At 38.9% G+C, this 27,263-nt stretch overlaps 1 protein-coding gene across 1 annotated transcript in view; it reads right to left on the bottom strand.

Annotated features, from left to right (window-relative positions):
- Nucleotides 1-745: 745 nt before the first annotated feature.
- LOC129775239 (chondroadherin) overlaps nucleotides 746-27,263 on the bottom strand; it is a 157,810-nt gene continuing 131,292 nt past the window's right edge. Inside the window, exons 4-5 of the mRNA XM_055779718.1 lie at nucleotides 26,704-27,189; nucleotides 746-20,102 (exon numbers count right to left, since the gene is read on the bottom strand). Of these exons, the coding sequence (XP_055635693.1) occupies nucleotides 19,383-20,102; nucleotides 26,704-27,189 (1,206 nt within the window). The 3' untranslated portion in view covers nucleotides 746-19,382. The remainder of the gene's footprint in view (nucleotides 20,103-26,703; nucleotides 27,190-27,263) is intronic.

Genomic DNA, 27,263 nt, shown 5'->3' on the forward strand with positions numbered 1-27,263 from the left:
TTCGGTCAATATATGAATCTATTTTCGTTTGATGTTATTATATGTTACCATGAATAACAATTTCTGGTCTCCTGCAAGAAAAAAAAACAATATCGACCGTCGACAATCGAATTAAAATCTTTTTATAGAGCAGGTCACAACGAGAGATACCTCTGTATCGAATTAGCTGGTTTTGGTAGTTACGGCGTGGAACCCAGATGAAGTATGGGAGTATACGAACTAATTAGGTACGCCAACTTAATAGGCACACGGTATCCACATTTGGTTGAATGAGACCAAAGATATATGTGTCAACTTATTCAAGTATTTTCATACCGTAGCTGGTTCCAATAAATCAGATCGTCGCCTAAACTATTCCTGCCATCAAAGCGTTTCGGAGCGTAAAAATTCCGCTGATTCATACCGTATCTTTGTGATAACAGTGTTGCCCATCACTCCCGGAACCATGATGATGACCGCGACCACAAACGCCTAGCTCGGCATGCTCCTAGGGTTGCTTAACCCCCCCCCCTCCAAAACCGGATCAATTATTATTAAACGGCATAAAATGTTCTGCGGTCAGAGCTTGGCACGTCACATCAGGACCAACGCAGCCGCGTGGTAACAATGATGATGTTTCATACCCGCACCCTAGCGCCCACGCCCCTCATTGAAACCTCATAATGAATTTTCGCACAGATAATAATGGTGTGATATTGGAATGAAATAACCCACGGAAATATATTCATTTCTTTTTTTTCTTTCGTACAAAAACTGCGTCATAATTTATTTAACTACAACCACATGATAAAATTACAATTAAATTAATTTGTAGCCGGTTATCAACATTTCTCCATTGTTTATACAATGCGGTGTGTGTTGCGTTCGTTTCCCGCGGTCATTCTTTTGTTTTGTTTTCGTCATACTTTTTTTTATCTATTTGTGTGATATACATAAGATGCATTTGTTTGTTTTTTTTTTACTCGTTTGTAATAATGCTATTTTTTTGGTTTCCTTTTGTTTACTCTTGCTCTCTCACTCCCGCCAAGTCGATAGTGTGCTCTTTTGTTCGTGTGAATTAGTATTGGCTAATAGTTTTCTATGTACTATAGTTTGATTACTAATGGGAGCTTTTCGGTAATGGTGAGCGGTTTCCTGTTTCGCGATGTATCCCGCGGAAAGAGTTTTCGGGGTTCACTGTTTGGCTGTCGCCAGCTGGTTTTGATAAAAGTTGCCTGCTTTTGTGAGTACTGAACTTAACTCAAAAGTGTGTAAATCACGATGGCAGTGAAACCAAACCAATACAAACATAAAAAAGCAGAACGTTATTAGCAATTATAGTAGCTGAAAGAACAGTTTCAGCAGTGGTGATAGTTTTTGCTAGCCTAGTGGTCGTGGTAAATTATTAATTAATTTGTTTAATTGCGAGAATGGTTGGCTAATTGGTTGATCCACTGGAACAGTAAAAACCACCTAGTTAATGAAATTAAATGAGCTTGTTTTTTTATGAGAGCAGAAGAGGAAATTGTTTGTTTTAAATGAAAAATGCCTGACACACAATGACACAATGATAAAAATGATGTAACACTGAACTTCGATGTCGACTGTCAAATGAATAGGTGAGAGAAGTCAACGAGAAGATAAGAGAAATGAGAGATTTTATGAACATGTAATATCAACAAAGACATTTGCTTTGATAAGATTTGAAAAACTACAAGATGGGCGTCCTGAATCTATCTGGCGTTTATGGAATCATCAGAAGCATTTTGAACACGGTATATTGCAGACATTACCCATCCTAATCAGTGCCATAAATTATCAAAATTTATTCACAACGAAACTTTTTCCCAGTGTCGAATGAATTATCTTTTGCTGAAACACAGTATCATATTTATCATGACGAACATAGCACAAGAGTTTCGTTCAATCATCTCAATGACGCGTGAACTTTGTTGAGTATATTCAATGAAAATAGCAACAGCATGAATTTCGGAAAACCTGCACTCAGGCACCTTCTCTACTGTAAATAACATCAGGTTGTTATTACGAGAGTCAAGACGATCTTCATCGCTCGCAGTGAATTTTCATTACAAAATGACTTTAGCACCGTCGATTCTAACATTTTCTTTGTTTAACTCCACTTCACTTAATCCTTTTACGGTCGCTGAGGAACCTTTCCGATGAACAAAGCTACGGAGCTACTATTCAAATTGCCACCACGGTCTTATACTACGGGGCCTTATTCCCGTATCCACTTACACTTATGTTCCCACTACGCTTTTATCTCACTTCACTTTTTTGCGTTTCCACCGATCGTGAAGTGTAAAAATGAACTCTGTGTAGAAAGCGGAGTGGATGCCAAAATGACCCTGTGTTCATTTCAATGTCATTTCTAATGGCGCGTTTACATTGGGGAGATCTATAGCTATAAATGGATTTATTTACACGAAAATATATATATATATATATATATATATATATATATATATATATATATATATATATAACCACTATGAATAGAATAAATTCAGGCATATGTAAACGCTGGTGAATTTCACACTGGTGAGAAATCACTAAAGTTGGACACAGTTCTACTTCAGGTGAATAAATTCACCGTAAATATGAATATATTCAGTATATAAGTTCGCGCTAGTGTAAACGGTTAATGCGATTTCTATTAATCTCATTTTATTTCTTCACATGAATATATCACTAGTCTATGCCCACCGTAAGAGGAACGTCAGTTGTATTTTGTTTTGTTGTCTCAGGTTTTGTTGTCTTAGGTTTTGTTTATCCTCGAGTTGCCGATACACCCAGAAAATGAATTACTAAAAAAAGCTTCCAAATTTTTTGTAATGCAAACAGTAGAATGTACATATTTTCTGTAAACATTACCAATCGTTGTAAAACGAATGTCAGATGCAATACACATCCCTGCCAACGATTGATTCATTTTACTTTGTGGTAGAAAATGTAAATATAACTTTATTAGCCTAATTACCGAGTTGTTAATTGAGTTGCACGGCACTACTTTCCGATATTGATTTCTTCACAGAAGAAGGTCGTATTGACTCAGATTCGGGACAGGTAAGTAATATTCGTGAAAATCAATTCAATTTATGTTCTTCAATTAATATTGATATATACTGGATAGCAATGATTTGTGTTCGTCTGCTGCGGGAGAATGCGAAACATTACTTCAATAATAAGTAATCTGGGTACTTCGATACACAAAATTGAGCCCTGTCGAGTCCTAGTTCTACGTTTATGCTGTTGGATTTGGTCATGGACAACTTCATAAACGTTTTGAAGACGATTGTGATCGGTGGTTCGATCAATTGGATGTTTTCCGGACTCGTCACGCCGCAGGTTTCGTATCCACGGACGCTGCGCGTCAAGTCGATGTTGGAACGGGGTATAGAGCTAGCCTCACTTAATGCCTCCTGGGTTTCGTCAGCTTCATGATATCTCCGGAATGTGTTTGGCTGAGAAGTAATTACACGCTGGTCCTGGGAGATGATAATGGTGAGAATTGAGTAGTCTGTCGCATCTATTTGTAGTAATAATTGTATATTTTTTCCTAATATGTAGTCGTGGATCAGACTCAATCGATGCAGGATCAGATGTCGATAGTTTAGATAGTTAAATAAATAATTTAAATAGTTTAGATAGTTCAATAAATGAATAAAGATGAATACAAAAGCTCAATAAATTCAAAACAATATATGCATAAAGGTTGGGTTAACATAACATGTTTAGGGTATATGTTAAACCAACGTTTTGTTGTATTTGTTTACCATTGTTATCGTGTAATATGTACGAAGAATTCATATTGCAAAAATTTACTAAATATTGGTAATATTTACCAAAAAGCTCGTCATATATACCAACTTTTCGGGAGAGTGTATGATCGGCGATTATGATGAGCACGAGGAATCGCTGTTTACACAAAAGAGAGCGGGAAGTGTAAACCAGAATAACATCGTTGGATGAACTCGATGTATTGATAATGAATTCAACCAAATATTTACAGTGGCGTGTAATCCGAAATAAGGTTGTACTCACTACACGTTGTTTTCACGTGTAGTGTATTCGGGAATAAGGATCTACATTTCAATGATGAAGTCGCCAAAAAAAACTGAAGACTTTTATGTGATGAATGGCTTCCCTTCCTTGCAATTGGTTGACGTTGAATTTTTATGCTCTAATTTAGCTAGCTATCCCATTTCATTAAGCATTTCCATAGTCATAGCCGATTTTGATTCAGCACTACGAAGAGATTTCTCTAGAGATAGGCAATAGGCAAACATCGAAGATGAACCAAAACACGTGTATCGAAGCAATTGTCAATAATTAACTGAACATTCAAAATTGCCGTACTTGTCAGCATAAGTGAGAGACATGAGTACCAACATAATGCCACAAAAAAAAATATAGAATCGAATATACGTAACCCACGTAAATTCGAAAGTCGCGATACTTTTTGTACAGACTTCGTATATCCGGAACCTATCTCTGTTTCCGCCCATGTTTTAGGCAAACGCAGGTTCTCAATCTAGCAACTAGCGATGACCCGGGGATCTTTCCACTTGGTAGTTGCCGTTTTTATCTTGCGTAGGAAGAATTCTCGGGTTCCACGTTGACGAACGGCGTACGATTATCGGGCACATTTTTCCTGGATAAGTTTTGACACCCACGCCTTCAAGACATCTGACGTGACTAGATTTGTTAAATGCCGTTGGAACGATGATGCGAAACGATCCGCTTCATCGTTTCCGGGTGTTCAACAGTGACCCGGTATCCATATAAATGTGCTATCTGGAGGTGCGCACATTTGTTGAATTCACGGGTATGTCAGTCTTTTCGAGTTTTTTGCTGCTCTCACACTGACCGAGTCGTAATGCGCTAGAATGGGACGGTCCGACGGATGGGCCGCGGCCATGAACGTCTGGAAGCCCGTGAGTCCAATTCATAGGAGAGGCGGGAATTAACTCCGATAGTGCAAGCATTCATCCTTGTGTTCCGGTTGGATATTACGTGTGAGCCGGCAAGGCATCTGAGCAGTGTAATCCTAGCCTTTCCCTCAGAGATAAAGTCTGTAGTAGAAGTTGTCCGAAAATTTCCCGAATTTTAACTCCACAACAATAATTAATGAGTACAGAAGAATTCAACAAAACAAAGACGACTTAAATCAGACGATTCCTTCCTCGGGTTTTGCGGTGAACGTTTTCCGTGAGCACTGTTATTTAATGATCGAGCGATGAGCGTCAAATGATTTATTCATTTGACGTTCATCAAGTGTCGAGTAGTCATACGACATTTTAAAGTTCGGCTGTCGATTGAATGTTCATTTTATGATGTTCATTAATGAAACAGCACAAACAGCGTCTCTATAAATAGTGGTATGATGATGACCATTAGGAAGACTGTGTAACTACAAAAATTATAAAAACAGTGAAAGTAGCTAAACACCTAAAAAATACTAGCAAAATGCTATGAATGAAAAAAACTAAGCGTAAGACGTTTTATGATAATTCTGAATACTGTAGATCACCTGTTCAAAAATGTACACATAGTAGATTCGGGCAGTGAATAGTGGATCGTGAATACTGAGGCAATAGAAATGGTTTTAATTTCACGTTTTTACAACATAAAAACCTAAACTAATATGGAAGGAAAAACTCCTATCCAATATTCAGGTAACTAAATATATACCAAGATATAAAGTAAAGATAATATAAATTTTAAGTGTGTCATGTTAAGCAAACATGTGTAAAAAAAAGCCTTTAAAAAGCCTGCAAAAGGGTGGAAGTTCATATTTCATGTATATATCATAACTTTTCACACTGCAACTTTCAAACATTCCCAGCCGGCGACAGTCGTGGGTAATGAATGAATAATTAATGATTGATAACGAACGCAAATTGGACGATTCGTGCACAGAGGTTTATGTTTGGGGGGAGTATGGTTGCAGCTGACAGGCGCGGTCCTGTTGAAGCTTTTTTTTGCCGACGTCGACGACGCCGACGTTGCTGCAGCTGATGATGATGGTGATGAGTATGGCGGCGTCGATTTTTGTTGTACAATCGATTTGCTGTTTCCCGATCGAACTATACACCTACAAGTGGTAATCAGTCCAGTTTAGATTTTAGACCTCGAAACATTGATTGCGGTAATCCCTCCTTTTCCTTGTATTTTTTCTTGGATCTATGTTGTTCACATACTCAAAATGATACATGCAAGTGAGACGGAGAGACGGCCAGTGTGCCTCCGGATTCATCCCATCCCATCTCTTGCGTATGTGTGTGCGGGTGGGTGCTGTGTGAATGTGTTTTATGCATGATATAAATATTTTAATTTGGGTTTGAGCGAAACAATTTGTATATAACCTTATTTGGAATTTATGCCCTATAAATATTATTTACAGTTATGCGATCGCTTCCTCATTTTCCGAGCCTTTTGTACGTAGATAATTTATGGATGATTCATTCGTAGTGCATAATTAATTCCGGTCGAAAATAAACGAAACTGATTTCCTTATTTTTGAGGGTATATTTTTTTCAATTGCCAGGAAGAGAAGATTATTTAAATAATATTAAATTTGCGCAGACGGAATGTGCCTCTGGTGGATGGGAATGGAGGCCAACACAGATATAATGTGATTACAATTTGTATGTTTTATTGAATTTTTTTCTGATTTCGTGTTCTCCCACGCGCACTTTCCCCTAGGGTGCATGGAGGGGTTAATATTAACTGGTTTGGCAGTGATTTCCAAATATTGAGTCGTACGGTTGTTACAATGCTTGTTAAACCTCGGTTCGCATTTGGACCTGTACATCGTATCGAGTTCGTTCTTTTGCTTACATCGTTATCTTATTTTACAATAATTACATTTTTTTCTCTCATATCACACTTATGTTTGTGTAGCAGTCAGTTTTTTTAATTGCATTGATTTCCATATTTCTGATTCCTTTGTTTCTTATATTTATATATATATATATATATATATAATTTGACTAAAGGTGATAAATCTTCTATATTTCGGAGTCGGCGTCACTTCCTTCTTTCCAGTTTCCTCGGTATTGCATAGCCGGTATTTGGCAATACACCTTCCGTCTTTTATGCGATATGTACAAATAAGGTCAGATCCGTTCTTGTGGCGAATTTCTCCTCTACCGTTATATGCCTCAGACAGTAATTTACATAATTGGAATAGGTTCTAGTGGCTTTTACTGTGACACCCAGAAAGGTGTCAAATCAGTATTTTGAGAGTCGAGAGAAAATCGCAGCACTGATAAATCCAACGAAACAAATCGTTGCTATATTGACAAACAAGACAAAATGAACAAATGAATATGCAAAATCAATAATGATAGAATTATTTGAGGGCTCTTCCGCGTGGTACGTGGTGCTTCCGTATAACGCTTGCGCAGAAAAATAAACAAATTTTACCATATTTTTTCATGCGTTCACCTTTACACCTGAGCGATGAAGTCACTTGTGCATCGTCTATCGTAGTAACCTATGAGTTTTTAAAATAAATTGGACAGCGCTATCAGTTGAACTGCGAAAGTTATGGGGAAACTGCTCCATTCCGTTGAAAAGAAAGTGAACATCGTCAAGTACTTTGAGTCCGCTGGACACGCCCGTTCCGGTATCTATAATATCCTTAGACTCACGGAGAAGAATGAGAGCATTGAACGGAAGTCTGGTTTCGGTCGTCCGACAGTGCTACGCGATCGTAAACTGCAGCTGAAGCTGAAGCAGAAGACGGAGAAAAAGGTGGCCACTTTGTTGTGGGTTTTGGTCGAAGCAACAAGCTAGACAGTGAAAAAATATCTAGTGGAGATTGCCATAATCGTGCGAAAACGTAAGTCAAGACCGACCATGTTGAAACTAAATGGACGATAACTTCATCAAATATGCTTCTTTTCATATACCGCACAAAAAAATCGCACAAAAAAAACCGCACATAAACAGGTTTTTCTGTAGAAGTTAATTTGAGAGCTGGCTCCCGTTTATATACATATTTTTGTGATTTCAATAGTTCCCTCCCGAAGCACTGTATGAATTATTGAAACAAGTTTTGGATCAAAAAGTAACAATTATATTATTCTTAGATATTCGATCTTTCGAACGAAGTGATTATCATATCAAACCGTTCAGCCGGCAAGGAGATATTCATGTTCACAACCCTGAACCCCAAACGTAACGCTCTCGTTTTCGAAACTTTGAACTTACAGCCCGATATAGAAATGGAATACATAGTCCTACGTCAAAATCAAAAACAACTTACAGATGAATGAATACTGGTGCTCGCAAGTCAGTGTATATGCGAGCTGGTATTATTTTGGTCGAAGGGATGATGGCAACGTAAGAGTCTTGGGAATATGTTACTTTTGCCAAAAGACTAGCATTGTTGGGAGTGTTTTCAGCGTTACGTGATGTGGGACCGTGCCTCAATGTGAGTGCTTAATGATGAAAGAATCTGGCCCCAAATTGTTCTCGCTACGCTTTCCATTCAGCCCGCAGCAAGAGCATTTGAACAATATCAGTGTCGGTCCCCGCTTCTAAAGATATTCATTGTGTATAATACAAACAGTCAGAAATTTGACTAGGAAGTAGTCACATTCGAATACAAATCTGTATCTGTCTGTATCTGTATCTGTCAGTCCCAGTGATCAACATTTTTCTAACGAAAAGCGCAACGTCAGTCCCTAGGAACCGACACGGGACTGAAAGTGGATGAATCGAAATTTGAAAATAACTCTTTGGTAAATTAATTCGGCAGCCCTGCTGGTGACTCGGAATATTTACGCGAACGACAGATCCTTCGGCTGAAAGAGGCTTCAACTAGTGATCCCCGATTTTTGAAATTGATCGTTCATCAGCTAATCGAATAGTTTTCAGCAGTTTGTTATTCGATACGATTAATCGACCCAAATAATCGATTAATCGATTAATCGCCACACTGAGAGAAATAATTAGTATTTCCCATTTGCTAGAAATATGGAATCAAAAAAGTGTTCATTCCGCCTGAAAATCAATTATTATCTTTTACTCACCCCAAAAGTCGTAAACGAAGCTCAATTCACGTTGACGGCATTGAGCTTCGTTTACGAACTTAGGGGAGCGTCAAAGATAATGATTTGTTTTCACGATAAAACTGCAGCGGCCGTACGTTTTTTTCTCTCTGAGTTTGGATCGATTAATCGACGTAAATTATTCGTTCGCTTCGATTATTGGTTGTGCAGTATTCGTTCGATTAATAATCGATTTCTGTAGGAAGTATTCGATTAATCGATTAATCGAACGATTATCGGGGATCACTAGCTTCAACGTTAATAGCTCAGGTTTAGGATATTGGTCTTGAGAAAGACCGTTTGCTTACAGCTTGCACTGGAGAAATTGCTTCTTCCAACTTCTCCTTTTGTGGATTAGAGAGGCTTTAAACATCGTAGTTCATTTGTTTCAGGTCTTGAACAAGTACAATGCAAAGAACCAACGCCAACTCTTTCGCAGATTGAAAAGGTTTTAAAAAGGGGAATATGGAAATTTTAAAATTAGCTTCCAGCCTTAAGAAAGTTTTTTGATTGCTCCATGGTTGGAGCAATCAAAATCTTCTTCGTACTTTTTTCGACCGATTGACGTTGAGGTCGCCATCTACCAAGTACTGGCTCGGTTTCGCGCACATTTACTCCCAGTACCAGCTAATTTTGTGTAAGATATCGTGTAACGCTTATTCCTGTTACTGAACTTAAACTTTATTTTGCATATATTTTACATAAAGAAGGTAGTTATGCCATGAACAACAACAAATCACTACACAAACACCGTCGATAGCTAAAAGCCGATTTATAGGCTAGCAATCGAGAAGCATTGGCAATCGAAAAGCCGAAGAATCGGCTAGCGGTCGAGAAAGTGTTAAAAGAAGGATCTATTCCAATAACTTTTTTGCAAATGACACATTCACAATTGATAAAAAAAAGTGAAGATATAGCTAAACCACATCTCAATCTCATATGTTTAAACTGTACCGGCTAACTGTGATATGTATCAAACGAACCAGGCGATTCTATACTGCGATGTTTTTTCAAACATTTTTTTCAAAAATATTTCAATTTTACCGAACATATTAGAACTTTATCGATCGCGAGAGGAATAATTTTTCCTCTTTTTATCCCATCGTTTGTCTGTTCAATAACTGAAATGTTCGATGTTTCGTATCCAGATGCGATGTCGACATCTGGATACGAAATTGGTTTTCCACTGAAACCTACCATTATAATATACATTTTTCTCCAGATACAGTTATCGTAAGATTTTATTTTACCATATGAAGGAAACAAAATTTTCCATTCACATTGAACGCTTATTTGATACGGAGAAGATAATTTTCATTCAAATTTTCTATTTGAAAGATGTACATTCTGCCTGAAAACCATTATTATCTTTGACGCTTCAATAACTCGTAAAACGTAGTTCAATGACGTGCCGTTCAGTTCTTTTTCACCGTTAAGTGGAAACGGGAATAAAGTCATTTACCATATTGTTTATACTTTACATATACAGACTAACAATAAACATGTTGTGACAAACCAGGTATTTAAATATTAAATCGAAATTTCCCAACAAATTGCTCTAACAGTCAATGTAATCCTCACAAGGATGGATTATTGGCAACATTGTTTTGTCTTGACATCTAGCAACGGATTACAACTCAAAACAACACAATTTTTGCTCTGCAGCATATACTCTGTCCAACTTCTATAAGACCAGGTGATGATCTTGCTGCTTTGTGTTATTGTAAACAAACAATGCTTCAATTTATATCACTGCATGATTTTCATATGTGTGTGCAAGCGCTGAGCGTAAACGAATGTTTTTGTATTTTTCAGGTGTCAAGTTTCTATAAGACCAGTTACATTTTCCGTTGTTTTAGTTGATTTGATCAATAAATTTGGGAAATGCCGAAAAGGAAAAGTGCTCACGGAGACACGGAGTAATAATACTTTATCAAGCACCGAAAAACCGCTCAAGAAAATGATTGAATCATTTGGATGGGAAGTTCTTTCATATGAGGCATGCTCACCAGCCTCCCGACAACTACATACATTCTGTCAAATATATACCGAGAACTAGTGTTTTAAAGAAAATGCTAAATTAATATTATCACTTTCAAAATTGGCCCCAAACAAGCGTTGGCAGAAAACATTGCATCTTCGACAGAAGAAATGATTTTTCGTGTGCTGAATTCGAAATGATTTTTCGAAAAAAAAAAGTTTATACGTATGGGAGCAGACATCTCTTTCTCTCAGACTGAACGTCAGCTTGGGATTGAACCCAAAAAATGGTCCAAACGATGTCAACGGGGATCAAAACAAGGCCGGCTGGAATGCAAGGCTGTTTTACACGACCACGCTATCCACATAGCCACAGGTGTTGTTGTGTAAATGCGTGATAATATTACACCTCATTGTAAACTGAAGTTGGAAAGTGTTTTTAAGAGTAAAAAGGAGATCATAAACGTGGAACTATATCCTTTTTAATGAAAAAAATAATAAATTAGTTAATGGAATGATAACAAATAAAATAACAAATTGAAGTTGAAAAGCTGTGATACCCTCTCGACTTAATACCCGAATACACCAGTATCGCAATAGAAACCCGAATCATACTCATTCACAAACGTCACTAAAGTTAGTCGAAATTATTCTAAATCCTGATCCCGGCACCGTGAGTAATATAAATATGCTTCCCTTCGCACCTTCACACAGATGCATAATTACCTTCACCGAGGGGCGAGTGAAAAATAACGCAAACGAAACAACAATTTTTATAACATTTAACAAGATACGTAATATAGTCGGTATACTTTGAGCAAATTCATTTCGTCAGTTCATAAGCGTTTTAGGTTGAATTAAATTTTTTTTCATGTCTCGTGAAAACATTGAAGGAGCGGAGAAACTATTGTTTCCGGGTCGGGGAAAGAGGGCGTAACGAACAACAGTGGCGGCAGCAGCATTATTAGCACTAAATAACAATTTAAAATTGCTTCCAGTTTCCGGAGTTATTTTTCCGGAGCTCGTGTGTAAATGGGACAAAGTATGAAGGTGCAATTTCTGTGGCAAGTGAGAATTTATGTACAGCTTGCTTCAGCTGTCATAGAATATTATGTGTATGTGATAGCGGAGAGTAGATATTTTTATTTTTAATTTACTTGTGAACTATCAATTGCTGAATTTTATTTTGTAATACCCTATCGAATGAAACCGAAAATATGTTCGCTGGAAGCGTCAAATGGCAAACACAGAGCACGGCTGAAATCATACATTGTTCATTTGACAATGAACAGAAATAGTTTCTAAGCGGATTTGTTACACGTTGCTACATTTCATATTTCGTTGCCATTTCGCAGCCCGCAATGTGCTTTTCCAGTTCGCATTATCAATTATGCTCTTTCCAATTGATGCATTGAAATCCAAAATATTCGCCTACCTAATCCCTAGGACTAGAAACCGTTCTGTGGCAGGATTTTTTTGCACCAATAATATACAATTCGATCTCTGTTCTAATTGTTCTCAATTTTCCATCAATAGGGTCCTTTTTTAACAAATAGCGAAATCGGTCACCATTTGCAAACCGCATGTCAATTACTTCTGTGTGTATAATTGAGAAATAAATCCGTCAGATTTTTGATGAGTTGTTTAATGCAGGTCTTCACCCTATCCTGCCAATTGACTCATTCATAATATAACGCTTTTTATGCCGTGAACTTTCTGTTTGTTTGTTCGAATATATCAATAAATGGAAACGTAGCGCATAATAGTTATATGGCTGATTAATTGCTGACCCGTCATGCCTGACCTAGCCAAAGCCAACCATTCGAGTCCGGATCAGGTTTTTGGCCTGTGTCGGTGACAGGCACAGGCGTTTATTTATTTTTCCACCATGAACGGCTATTTTTTCTGTTCTTCGTTCGTTTCGGGTTTAGGCATTGTTGCATTCGGTCCGGTATATGTGCGTGTTTAAATCACTGTTCGTGACTTTCGCGTCGGATTCCGGCGGACGCAGCGAAACACGGATCCGAGATTGCCCGTCGTGTCCACATCCGCCGCCCTGCCCCTATGTGGTGTACAAATGAATACATTTTTAAACAACATTATTGAATTATGGAATGTTCGTATGGTTGTTATAAAATTGTTGGAGAGTTTATTCGGGCGCAGAAATCGGCAATGTTTGTAGGTGGCTTGGCACTGATGTGCTTGGGTTCGGAATGCATTGAACTTTCACCTACCCCGGGCTTCTTGGATGGCAAAGGGGGATTAGTGTCTACACAATCGTCGTTTTTTAGTTGTAGTGATTTAGGAACTTGCGTACTATGTTACATGTCCCAAGAATCACCACTTCTGTCCAGGTGTGGCGGCGTCATATTCTGGCAACGCTTGCGAACTAGGGTTTTGCGGGAAGAATGATGGCATACCTTGCTAGCTTTCTAACCGACAGAACTTTCAAAGTAGCAGTTGGGGATTGCCTCTCCAGCTAGAAAATTGCCGAAAACGCTGAAACTAGGTGAACCACCTTTCGAGATGGTATGTGTGCAGAGGATGGTCCATGCGCTAGTCAGGTGGGAGGAGTGCCCAGCCAACCTATCGCTTGATACCCCATACGGTGTTAGGGCCACGCAAAAATATCAAACCCTAACGGGGGAGATACTGCCTCGCCCCATGCGGTTAAGTCGACGCTCTCCTAGAGCCTGGGATGCCGTTCCTCCCACCATAAGCTGGAGGATAAAACGGTTCGTTAGGGCTGGGGATAACCCCCAGAAGGTGCAAGCGGCGGTGAACGAGACCCTACGTAATGACTTTGCTAACAAACGCATAGTCTTTACTGACGGTCCGTCACCGATGACACCTCAGCCATTGGGATACTCGACGGAAATGCTAAAGACGCGTCCACATTACGCCAATCGGCCTTGGCCGCCCGGTAAAGCCGACTAACTGTGGACGTACCGCCCGGGCTTGCCGACGTGCCGAAAACCGACTCGAATCAAACCGAAGCCAACCCGAAACAAGTGGGTCCGGATCGAGAAAGTCGAACCAAAACGAAATGAAGTAAATTAGCGTTGATGACATTGTGTTTCGTGTGTTCGTGATGGCTTCGTGCATCCGATGGGATTTCGGCTTCGTGAACCCGATGGGGCGTCCACATTACCTAACGAACCGAATATGCCGCCTGGTACAGGCCGATCGGCATTAATCGGCATAATGTGGACGCGCCTTGAGACTAGCATGAGAGTTCCCAGTGAGTTTTGCTTTTTCTCGTGTGAAGCTCTCGCCATTAAGTTGGCATTAGAGAGCGTCACCGATGCTAATAGGGTCGTTGTTTGTTCGGATTCGGTTAGCGTCCTCAAACCTGTAGAGGGTGGTAATATCAAACACCCCATTATTCCAAAAATTGAAGAGCAGCTGAGAGGATGTAGTGCGACCCTATGTTGGATTCCAGGTCACACCGGGATCCCGGAGAACGAGGAAGCCGATCGGCTTGCTAACGAAGGGCGGAGAGGCACCATTACCAGTATGGGTATACCTGGTATGGACCTCATTAGAAGGACGAACTTTTCCATTCTCCTCACTTGGGAGGCGGAATGGAATCGTGAAAGGGACCTGCAGTTTAGTAGAATCAAAGCATCAACCGGCAAATGGAAGGACAGAGCCAACACGTATGAACAGCGAATTCTTTCGAATAAAGAGACTAATGACTGTCATACAGCTCAAAGTCTCTATAATTCAATACAACAACAACAGCCACTTTCTGTAGAACCGCAAGTTGCTCTGTTGCATGCAGCTCCTTCAAAGACTGCGTGAGTGATTGGGGAACTAAATTAGTTGCTGATAGTACCGGTATAATACCAGTATGATACGGATACCCTGTAGATGCCACATAAATCAGGGTTTCAAAATTCCACGAACATTTTTCATATTCATCAATGCTATGTTATCTGGTAAGCAGGCACTTGCCGTTTGTAGTGTGATTAATTACCTGGTTACCACTGTATAATCTTAACCCACCAATAAATAAAACAAACCAAGTCAATAGCAAAAGTAGGATTAAGCCATCGAACGAGTCGATATAAATTCAAGCATTTTTTAATTTTTTTAATTATAACACAAGAACTGTCTCAAAATATGTTTCGAAATGACGAAATAACAGTTTACTTAATTGTTTTAAAACTTAAAACAGTAGAATTCTCGTACCTGTACTATAAAAATAATACAAAACCGATAAACAAATGTGTGGAGAGGTTATATCGAAGCAGTGTCGTTCCCGTTCCCGATCCAACGAGCAAATGCATGGGATAGCGGGGCGTGGTACTTCAACATTTTGCTGAAGTAAACAAAAACTGTTCAGTATGAAATCGATAAACCATATTTGCAGTGAAAAGCGGTACACTATCGTGTTTACCGTCGGCTCGACATGCGATTTTGGCACTTTTTATGGTTTTTAGAACTTTTAAAATCGAGAAATACTGAAAAACCTTTAAAACTTCGAACAAGTCGAGGATTTTGTATTACTAACTTCGTTGTGTGTGTAACACATGCGCTCTCCGTGTGTATACACAGCAAATATCCCTTACCTTTCATTCTACGTACTTTGGACTGTACCCAGGCCCCGGCCAAGAGCGAGATGGAAAATGGAAGGTGAGAAAATTTTTAAATCTGTGACGTCACAGATTTTGTTTCTGTATGTTACTTTTCTTATAATAGTCCACTACATAGGAAAAGTGTTGTTATTAAAAGTAAAAATAAGCAGATGAAATGAACGAGCTATTTTTTTTCTTAAATCAGTGCTAGCGTTCAAAATCATAAGGAAATTTTAGCAGAAACGTAAATAACAAAGTCAGAGTCACAGAATCTTTTGTTCCTTTGACGGAGAAACTTTTGACAACAATCAAGGTTGATCTATGGAACAAGGTGCGCCCATTCGCTAATCATATTTAACTAGAAACAATCGTCAAAATCGCGAAAATTTGAAAAAGGCGGTTTTGCAATCTTAAAATTTGAATGGAGATTCTTAAGTTATTCGATTACTTAAAACAAGACGCTCTCTTAACCATTTGGCAACATATTTCACAGCACACAACATTTACAAAAACACGCCATTATAATATAAAATCATCATCAGGCACAATTCCAGTTCAATATTACGTAATATTGTTTTCATTCGAAACAGAAAAGTAAATTTTCATTCATTATTTTTTATCTTAGAAGTGTGTTAATGTCATCCTGTAAATTCATGGCTGTAGAGTGGTTGTCACATTTTGACCAACCTGGCAGTATGCTAAGCGCCTTGATTATTACCAGCTTGAGAGTTCTCGCGAGTGACAGTGGTCGCAAATTGCATTTGTGACCCGGACATGTTTGACGCTGTCAAGTGCTGTGTATTAGTAGGCCGACTGTACCGGATAACGAGGCAGCCAATTGATACAAGAGCAGACAAACACCGAACAGGCAAACACCAAGCAGGCAGCGGACGGACCGCACACCAACAGAAGAGGGTATCCAGATTAGGATTGGGCGATCTTTAGAAAAAAATCGATCTTGATGGATCGATTTTCTCAACGGCGCAGGGATCGATCCAATGATTAAATCGGTACCAAAGAATCGATCTTTACTGAATCGATCTTTGAAAAATCGAATGCCTTTTTCCAATTGATTTACTTGTTCTATATAAGTATTGTCTTTTCTTTAAACATGAAATAACCATTTTATATTTCTATTCAAACATCAAAGGCATTTCAGTTTGATTCTCAGAATGAAGGTTACAAAAAACAGGAAAGTGCTGAAAAAAGGATTTTGCAGGGCATTCATCTTGAACCGTCATGGAATTATTTAATTGAATAAATTAATTGAAAATTATTATTAGAAATTCAACAACCGATATTCATCTAGAACTCCGCTGACGATAATCCCGTTGAATCAAATCGTTTAATACGCTTGGCATTTAGTCGAAATATTGGCAACAGTCCCAGTTCTAGTAAAGAACGCTTCAGTCGGATCTGATGTCAACATCCCATTTCGTCACAATTTTTACTGTCAGCCTAGTGAATATGATGGTGTAAATATAACTTGTGACCACTTGTTTGGTAATGACCAAACTTACAAAACTGCTTCTCCTAAATTTACGACCACTAATTCAATGACATTGAAAGGGATCCAATGTTTATGAATTTGTCAAGCGGTTTTTGGTAAGAATCAATGTTCTCTGGAAAACAAATTTACAATATTTTGTTTTCTACGATCAGAAAGTTCGGAAGAAAAGATAGATTTTCACGATTTTTTTCTTTCAGTAGGAAGCATCAACCGAAAAACCGGAAATCGGAGAGAAAAAGATCGAAAGACCAATCCTATTCACTATTACTAATTTGACATCCTCGAAAGTTATTCAAATGATTATAAAATTTGTCAGATGGGATTAAAATCGATGTACTAAAAACTCTAGGATCGAAAAAAATCGAAAGCAAAAGATCGATCTTTGCGATTTTTTCGGGTACAATGAATCGATTCAAAAAATCGGAAATCGAAATGGAAAAGATCGATCTTCTGAAAATCGATCCAAGATCGCCCAATCCTAATCCAGATGGCAGGTAACAGACCTCCAGCAGCGTGGCATTCTGCAGAACCATACTTAGAGAACAAGAGTTTAGTTAATGGTCAATCTCATCCGATCTTTCGTAGCGTTAAGTACAAAGATTGTGAATGAATAAAGGTAATTTGTTTAGCATGAATCAACCAGACTCATTATTATATATCGCACAAAAACTCGCCTCGGGCTTGAGTAAACATATACCAGTTTGGGTGAATAGCACAATTAATGAAACTTTTGAGCTCATTTAATGTAATATATGAGAATGCACAACTCAGCTACATGAAAACCGTAAATTGACAATCAATTATCATCTCAATCACAGATTTGCTGACATAAATCCACGAGAAGCGAACAATTTGAATTCATATTCAATTTCAGAGCTAAAATTTTCCATTTCTCACCAATTCAATACACATGTTTTGTACACTTCTGCCGAATAACCTCGCCCAGCGTCAGCAACTTTTCACGAGGAAACCTATTTCTCGAAAAAGCGGTCAATTTGGCACGGGACATATGTGTTATGTTCATCTTCCAGCACCTGATGCGATCAGTGCGCTCGGTGTAACATTACGGCATTACTTGATTTTGCTTTTATCGCCAGCCAATTACCAATACCTGGGCGCGAAATGACACTCCCCGTGGTGTCATGGTCATGGTGATGCAGGTGCTGGCAGGATATGATTCCGGACAACACGGGGCGAGTTTTTCCATCTAATTTGACTGCTGCTTTACTCGCTCAAAAAAGGCACAGGTTGCATTCCGAAACGCATAGTTTAAATTCAGTTTTTAATTAAAATGGATGCAGAATAGGAGCGGTTTTGGATATTTTATTATGTGGTCCAGCAGCAGCAGCATCAGCTGAAGCAATGGCAGAGGCAGTGTATGCTGGATGAGTACCAAAATTCGGCATCGCTCCCCATCCCGTTGCCACCATTGGTGGCGCTGCTGCTGTTTGAAAATGAAAGTGAGATGGGGATGGACAGAGGAAAGCACTCCGAAACATCGGGGATGCAAAACCCGAGCACCGAAGGAGGGGTTTGGGTTTTGGATTTCTGGTGAACGAGAACAAGTTGATTTGGTTTGCCGAACGTTGGATGGGTGGATGGGAGGGGAGGAACACAGGATAACCCAACCAGTCTGTTGCATAGTTTAATATCAGCACAGCTTGAGAGCTCATCGGATATCCAGCTCCCTTTCCAGAACAGGGAGAATAACAATAATTTCGCATTTTGTTGGCGGTAAAAAGCGGGGTGCGATAAGCGTGGTTTTTGGCTATGGTGAGAATAAATTAGTATTGCTGCAATTTTTGGGGTCGCCGGGTTTATGGTTTTCGGTTCTTTGAGATTCACTAATTACAGCGCTTAGGTCGGATGTTTCAGGCTAACGTGTGTAAGGTGATTTGTCGTACATTTGTTCTATGAATTGCTTCGCCGTCCAACTTACAATGTATTTCAAATGGAGCAAACGTGAACAATTCTCGTATCTAATGGCAACCAAAAATACCGTCATAACACGCATTCGATGCGTTCCGCAGCTGATGTTCGTTACGCTCTTTCCACAATTTCCCACTGTAACGTAAAAATTAGTCAGTCTCAGCATAAATACTAGTCGCATATACATCCGCACCGTTCGCATTTTGCTATTTGATAACATAAACTATTGAAAACTAGTTTCTCTCTCTGTCTGTTTGTTTCGAAGGCTACATTGCAATAAGCAGCTGGAAATCAACAACCGACGCAGCGAGCCAATTAAATTCAACTGATTTTGAGTCTGAAATATTTAAAATATGCTAACAACCCGCCGAGAGCATGCAGATGCAGTGCGACGGCTGCATAATTGATTCGGTTCCACCACCGGAGCCACGGGCTGCTGCCGTCGGTTGCGGCGGGAGGCCGCCGCCGATGGTCCGATCTTCGACCGAAGAATAGCCACAGGGATGGCAGCTGGCGGGATGCACCGGAAGCTTCTAGATTCTCACGCGTCACCTGCTCGTGGCATCGACCGATGGCGAAGATATCGATCTGGCTCATTTGCAGGCCGTTGACTTCGAGCGGTGAGATGCAGTAGTTTTTCGATAGGAAATCTTCACCGCTACCATAGGTACCGTTCGCCAGCGGGCTGTCCAGCAGGGTGTGAATGTGGCAGCCACAGGGGAAATAATTACCCACCACGTGCAGCGTACCAAGTCCCTCCAGAGTGATGCTACCCGGTTCGGGCGTCTCCAGCAGATGGTTCCCCTGCAGCCGCAGCGTTTTGATGTGATTCGTATGGGTCAGGTTCAGCTCCTGGATGGCGTCTATCTTGTTGTTGAGAATGTTGAGCGTGTCGACGTAATCGAGACCGTCGAAGGCGTTGGCACTGATGACCCCGAGGTCGGACTCCTGCAGCGAGAGTAGCTTCACGTTGGTGAGCCCCCGGAAGGTGAATGGGCTCACCTCGGACAAGTCCATGAAGGAAAGCTTTAGGTAGCCAACCTGTGCAGGAGAAAATCAGAGAAAGAAAAAATACAAATTAATGTGATCCACTTCAAAATTCACACTTAAGAATAGTTCGGCCAGAAACGCTAACTTTGTCTGAAATTCTGACAAATTTTAATACTAGCAGCGACTTCCCAGTAATTTTTGACTCTGTTCATGAGCTTGAGTTAGGGTAAACTGTACACTTCGTAGTTCGTCTCCATGATTAACGTTTTAATACGTTTTCCGTTCTGGCCGGGGGATTTTTCGTCAAAAGAATTTTTTTCCGACTAGCACTGTGGTCACTCGTCACACGCCGCGAAAAAAAAATCTGTTATAATAATATATTTTCGAGGGAATATAGAAAAAAATATAGAAAATAAGTTAAATCAGAGCCAGCACTACGTTTCCAAGTAATTGAATAAAACAAAATAAAAATGTTCGTTCAAACTTTCACAATTTAACTCTTTGTGGTTGTTTGTCTGCTCTCAGCTAACATACTTTTTTTTTGTTAATTACTAAACGGTTTTATTTAGCTTGGCCCGTTTGTATGCATGTTTGTAAGTTTGTAAGTTTGTTTGTTTGTTTGTAGCACTGTCCCACTTTAATGGAAATTCGACCACCTTATTGTTCATTGCTCTGAAATTTGGAACACCCCCTTTTATCTTGCTGTCATAATAAAACTGGGTATTCCATCTATATACGAGGGCAGTCCGATAAGTACTTAGCCTCCAAAAATACAGGAAGTGGGTTATATCTGTGGTATAACCGCAAGGGTGACGTAGGACTATCGTTGATTCAGTGATCATTTGTTTGAAGTTGCATCTGAATCAATTCTCAATGAAAGAATGAAGGTTCTTCTTGTAAATCTGTGAAATACATACATATACATTATATATATATATATATATATATATATATATATATATAAATCTCATGTCACGTGTCGTGACAGTATTCAAATAATTTAACCGTCGTTCGTTTTTCAAACAGAACGAATTTATTTATGCTGTTTAATGACAGATGGCGCTACGCCCGCTACATCGATCGTTCATCCACACATTTACAAGTAACCTCACTTCGCCTAAACACTGGCAGAATAAAATAATAAATAAAATTTTTATGTGGGTCTGAAGTGGAAACTGGAATGGGGATAGCTCATTCAGAATTGTCGTAAACTGTCTTTTATAAGATGGTTATATCGAGTTTTTTCTGAATGTGGCAGATCTCTATCATGATCTAAGTAGACAGTGTTAGATATTAGGTTCGATTCCAAATCTGTCAAAGATCTTCCCGGGTTGGAAATTTTCTTGACATGCATTAAAAAACTATGGGTCTGACGTTGTGATTATTATTATGATAATGTCGATACGGATAGGACCATTGTTTTTCTTTTAAAGTTTTTGCCTATTTATGATGTTCGATTAATAGAAATTCATGCCTGCAACAGAGTCAGTTCGCTCTTTTGTTTTATAATACTGATATCTTAATTTGGTCAAATATAAATATTATCTATTAGATAAATCGGCCAGTTCAAACCTTTGTAGGGGTATGAGGTGGTCATCATCATCATTTTAAACAATTTATGATTGACATATGCGCGAAGGTAGAGAGCATCTGTCCAAACAAAAAATGAATTCCTGTCTGATTCGGTCCCACATATTACTGGATGTATTCGGTTGAATGATAGATGCGAATATAACCTCATACACACATTTTTAGTTTGGTTAGTCGACAAAACTGATAGGCCCTGAGGAAAACGATGGTGTAATTTCCTTAGAAATTCCAGATATGTCCACTGATCAACTACTGACCCCTATTCTGAAATCCGATCGAGCCAGAATTACCCGAACGGATTGCAAATTTGCATTCTGTAATCCGTTCCCTTCAAATCCAATCGAGTTGTGCAAATGTGGCAACCTTGCCACACAATACGACATAGCCGACATTGAGCCCCGTGAACCAAAAATGGTCATGGATTTTCGGGTGGAATAAACATGCTTTCAAAACAAAAATTTTAAATGAAAAATTAGCTCTACACACCAAATGTGTTCTATATAAAAAAGTAATACATTCTCTACAAGTGGGAGAAAATCTTGAACGAAAATTGTTTCTGATGATGACTTTATATAATAGATAAAGTTTTGGTGAAAATACAAAGAAAATTTTATAGAAAAAAAGTTATGTTAGGGTCAGGACTGTGTCTTCTATGTATTTAAACGATATCGAGTAATCATTTTCATTCAAGGTCAACAATTTGAATTTCCGGGTCTTCCAATCTGGTAGAGAGTAAATTGCTCCACGAATACGGATGAAATATTTTGACGTTTCTTTTGGGACAAGGCAAGGTTGCCACATTTGCACAAATCGATTGATTTTGAGACGAACGGATTTACGAATTCAAAGGATGAAGTCGAGTTTCAAACTTGTATGGGATATGAGTGATTGTACGATATTGTTACCACAAATATGATTCATTCATGGATCTGAAACTTTTATCGCCTTGCATGATGTATGTAATATGTACAAGGTGTTTTCCTGAAGATTGCACCAACGGATCTCACACAGCAAAAACAAAAATCACCGTGAATTGAGTTCACTCTCTCTTTTCCATTTACAAATTGTATATAAGTTCACGGTAGGTAAACAATAGAGCCATCCATTAATGTTGTAACTTCTTTTTGGAGTCAGATATCAAGTTTTCGTGTTACTTTTTTCTTCTGTAAGAGCCTTGAACCATTAAAGGTTGCAGATGTTTCAGTTGTTTACCTAGCGTGAACAAATGAAAAAAAATAAAAATAAATAAAATAAAAAAGAGGGAAATGAATTCATTGAGAGGGAGGTTAGTTCAATACTCCGTGAGGTTCATGTTACGGTGGTTTTTTTTTCTTGCATTGCTGTATTAAAGGATATTCATTTCTCTTATATGGACGTTGAAATAAGATAATATACGCGAGCAACGAAGTACATTTCGAGATGGAGTAGTAGTCAAATCGAATGAAGAGGTAGATTTATATTAATTTATATTCATTAAATCAACCATTTACTTCAACTAAAAAAGATTTGACGAACGTTAAGAGTGAAAATAACTGCTGAACGAGTTATGTTTGGTAGCGAATGCGTTCATTGTGACTCAAAAACAAGAGAGAGGAAGACGTTTATGGAAGCGTATCTGCCCGAATCGAAAAGACAGAGAGGAATGTTAATTTTTATGTTTCACTAGCTGACCCGGCAAACTTCGTCCCACCTAAAATTTATTTTTCGTTATCACATCCAATTCTAAGCGCACGTTTATGGGTCAAATCTTTAAAATTATTTTTTACTATAAAATTTTAGTACTTCTACCAAAACCCGTCATTATAATATCAGATTATTTTCAGACACAATTTTCGTGCTAGATTTTTCATCCACTTGCAAATAACATGGATATATTGAGTTGGGGAAAACGAAATGTCGTATTTCTGATCGAAATTTGACGCTTTATTTAACATACTTAAAATTATCCAATTTAAGTCAAATATGAGCCGTTTTGTTCGCAATCTTGTTGCCATTTAGAAGGCAACTTCATTATCCCACCTTCCCCCCCGTTTATAAAACCCCCTCTCCTTATTTGCAAAAAACTCAGACAGCCAGTTTTCGCAAGCCTCTATTGAGGCCAACTTAGTATCATCAAGAGCATTTTGCATGGACCGGAAGAGATGATAATCACTTGGAGCCAGGTCCGGACTCTACGGTGAGTGCATCCCATCCGAGCTCCCATAGCTTCTAGCGGGTCATCAAAGATGTGTGAGGCCGAGCGTTGTTCTGGTGGAAAACAACACCATTCCTATTAATCATTTCTGGCCGCTTCTGGTCAATCGCCTGCTTCAAACGGTCAAGCTGCTCTCAGTAGAGAACCGAGTTGAGGGTCTGGCCATAGTTGAGCAGCTCATAGAGGATGATTCCCTTCCAATCCCACCAAACACACAGCAAAACCTTCCTGGCCGTCAATACGGGCTTGGCGATGGTTTGGACCGGCTCACCGCGCTTCGCCCACGACTTTTTTCGCTTTAGGTTGTTGTACGTGATCCACTTTTCATCACCAGTCACCATCTTCTTCAAAAATGGGTCGAGTTCGTTCCGTTTCAGCAATGCATCGCAGGCGTTGATTCGGTCTAAAAGATTTTTTTGCGTCAACTCGTGTGGCATCCATACATACATCCAGCTTTTTTTTGGAATCCGATCTTCTGCAAATGGTTCCAAACAGTTTTATGGTCTATACCCAGTTCCTGGCCAATCGAGCGAGTGCTCACATGCCGGCCTACTTGAATGATTTCAACGATTTTATCGACGATTGGTCCAGTACCAATACGGGGTGTATCTTCGACAGTCACTACACCAGAACGAAATCGATCAAACCAACGCTGTGCTGTGCGAATCGTTACAGTATCGGGTCCATAAACTACACGAATTTTTCGGTCGACTTCGTTGTAGTATTACTTCGCAGGTAGTAAAAACGTAAAATATGGCGAATTTCTTGCTTGGTGGACTCCATCTTTGACGCGCTACAACTTCAGACTGAAAAGGACAATCACAACACTGTCAAAATGACACTTGTAGCACAGATTGTGCTCCCTTGGCCGAGTGGTTAGCGTCATAACTAACATGCCGGGTGTTCGGGTTCGATTCCCGTTCTGGTCGGGGGAATTTTTCGTCAAAGAAATTTCCTCCTACTTGCACTGTGATCACGCGTATTCTAGAGCTTGCCACTCAGAATGCATTCAAGGCGTGTTATTTGGCATAGAAATCTCAACTAAGTACTAATAAAAATGACGCAAGTAATACTACGTTGAGACGGCGAAGTTCCTCTAGGAACGTTAGTGCCATTGAAGAAGAAGAAGAAGCACAGATTGTCGTCTTTAAATAGCCGTATAGTATGACCCGATGTGATAAGTACAACACAAAATTTGTTTAAGTGTTGCCATTTATTGACAATATACGACATTTCTTTTTCCCCAACCCAGTATTATGTGAAAAAACGTCAGGTTTCAGGAAAAAAATATAAAAAGATATGACGCCCTTGGTCCCGAAACGATGTAAGCTAAAAAAAACAAAAATAACCAATAATTACGAAAACAAAATCCATTTTTATTCAGAGTGTAATATTTTTGTAACAAGACTATCTCATTGGCTTTAATTTGATATGTCGGTCATCTGAATCGGTTCAGTAGATCAAAAGTTATAATTTTTGTAGTGGAAAAAATGGGAAAAAAAATGATTTTTTGGACCATCGGCTAACTTTGAAAAAGCATAACTCAAAAACGAAAAAAAACGATTTCCTGGTTTCGAGATATGTTATGTGAAAAATCATCAGCTTTCCAGAAAAAATATAAGAAACTATAGCGCCTTTGCTCTCGAGACTATGAAAACAATGAAAAACGAATACAATCAATAATAACGAGAGCTGAATTCAAATTTTCTGCAGGTATACTATTTTTTCAATAAAGACCAGGTGATTGGCTTTAATTTGATATGTTGATCATCTGAATCGGTCTGGTAGTTCAAAAGTTATGAATTTTTTTAAAAGCCATTTTGGCAAAAATGCGAAAAAATGTTTTTTTTGACCACCCTAAGATGGAAATGGTCACCTTAACAAAAAAATAAAAAAATACGGGTCTCATAATTTGCGATAAAGAACAAAACTACCACTTTTGACGGAAATCTGAGAACCACTACATCGGTTTGGCATGGGATGGCTATATATATATATATATATATATATATATATATATATATATATATATATATATATATATATATATATATATATATATATATATATATATATATATATATATATATATATATATAGATTTTCCAAAAAAAAATTGGACCCTGATTCTAACTGATTTGGCCTGTGGAATTACCAATTTAAATTTCGATTGTGTGTTTTGACTACGCATACTGAAACATCGATACTTCAATTTCGTTTTCATTCTGCTGTCGTTTCCTTTGAATTTCAGAGCACGCGTTTTCAATTGACAATTGAAACTGCTCTATCATTATCATTTGAATTTGAATCATTCGAAACTTTAAGTTTCACATGTGAGAGGACGATCACTGCTTTCTATTCAAGGCTCATCCGGTTTTATTTCTCCAAATTGGATTTTCCCGGACCATCTTTTCAAAGAAGTGAAATTAAAAGAGGCATATGAGGGCATATTAGTCTTACAACCAGCGCCGACTATTGATTTCGCCTGCTGGTATACTGCACATTCTTTCATATCGTCATTTTCATTACTTCCAGTGCATAAAGTTCGAGCTCCAACGAAATTTTTATTCGAAAGAAATGAACGTGAAATGAAACGAGACTGTACAGAGGTGAAGTGAATTTTTTTTTATTGAGCGTGAGGAGAGAGTAGCACTATTTTCAGCCTGCATGAGTTTGTATGAATAGGCTCATTATTGAGTGACGATGTGTCAATATGAATAAAGAAAATGGAAATGAAAACAATTATCAAAAATTATCAGTAATTGTGGAAAAAAATAATTATAAACATTCGAGAACCCGATCAATTAAATAAAAAGTGTTGAAAAAAAATCTATAGAAAATAGCTATATTGTAGCCACCAATATTTACCGTATCCAGCGCATAGAATGCATCTTGTGAAATATTCCGGATGCCGGAGGGCAGTATCAGCCGATCGATGGCGGTCAGGCTCGAAAAAGCGTTCGTCTCTACCAGCACGGTTGGATTTTCGGCCAGGTTCAGCAACCGAATGCCGGCCGATCCGGCGAATGCGTACGCCTCGATTCGCAGTATTTTGTTGTGGGCGAGCTGAATTTGCGATACGTTCTGGAGACCGGCGAACGCGAACGAGGCCACGGTCGTGAGGGGGGTGTGCTGAATCGAGAGATCGCGCAACCGGGGCAACCCCCGGAAGGCGAACGGTTTGATGGTGGTGATGTTGTTCCGATCCAGCGACAGTTTGCGTAGTGCTTTTAGGCCCAGAAAAGCGTCACTTTTAATTATAGGGAAAATGTTTTTCTGCAGTGAGAGGGCTTCCACCGTGACGGGCATCGACTTTAGCGGAATCTCCCGCAGCTCTCCACTGTTGCACATAACCTGTGTGGGCGAGAAGAAGAGAGGGTGGGAACAAAAACGTAAAATTCATCTGGTTACAAAGACATCGCATCAAT

The sequence above is a fragment of the Toxorhynchites rutilus genome, chromosome 1 (genome assembly GCF_029784135.1).
Source record: "Toxorhynchites rutilus septentrionalis strain SRP chromosome 1, ASM2978413v1, whole genome shotgun sequence".
Taxonomy (NCBI): domain Eukaryota; kingdom Metazoa; phylum Arthropoda; class Insecta; order Diptera; family Culicidae; genus Toxorhynchites; species Toxorhynchites rutilus.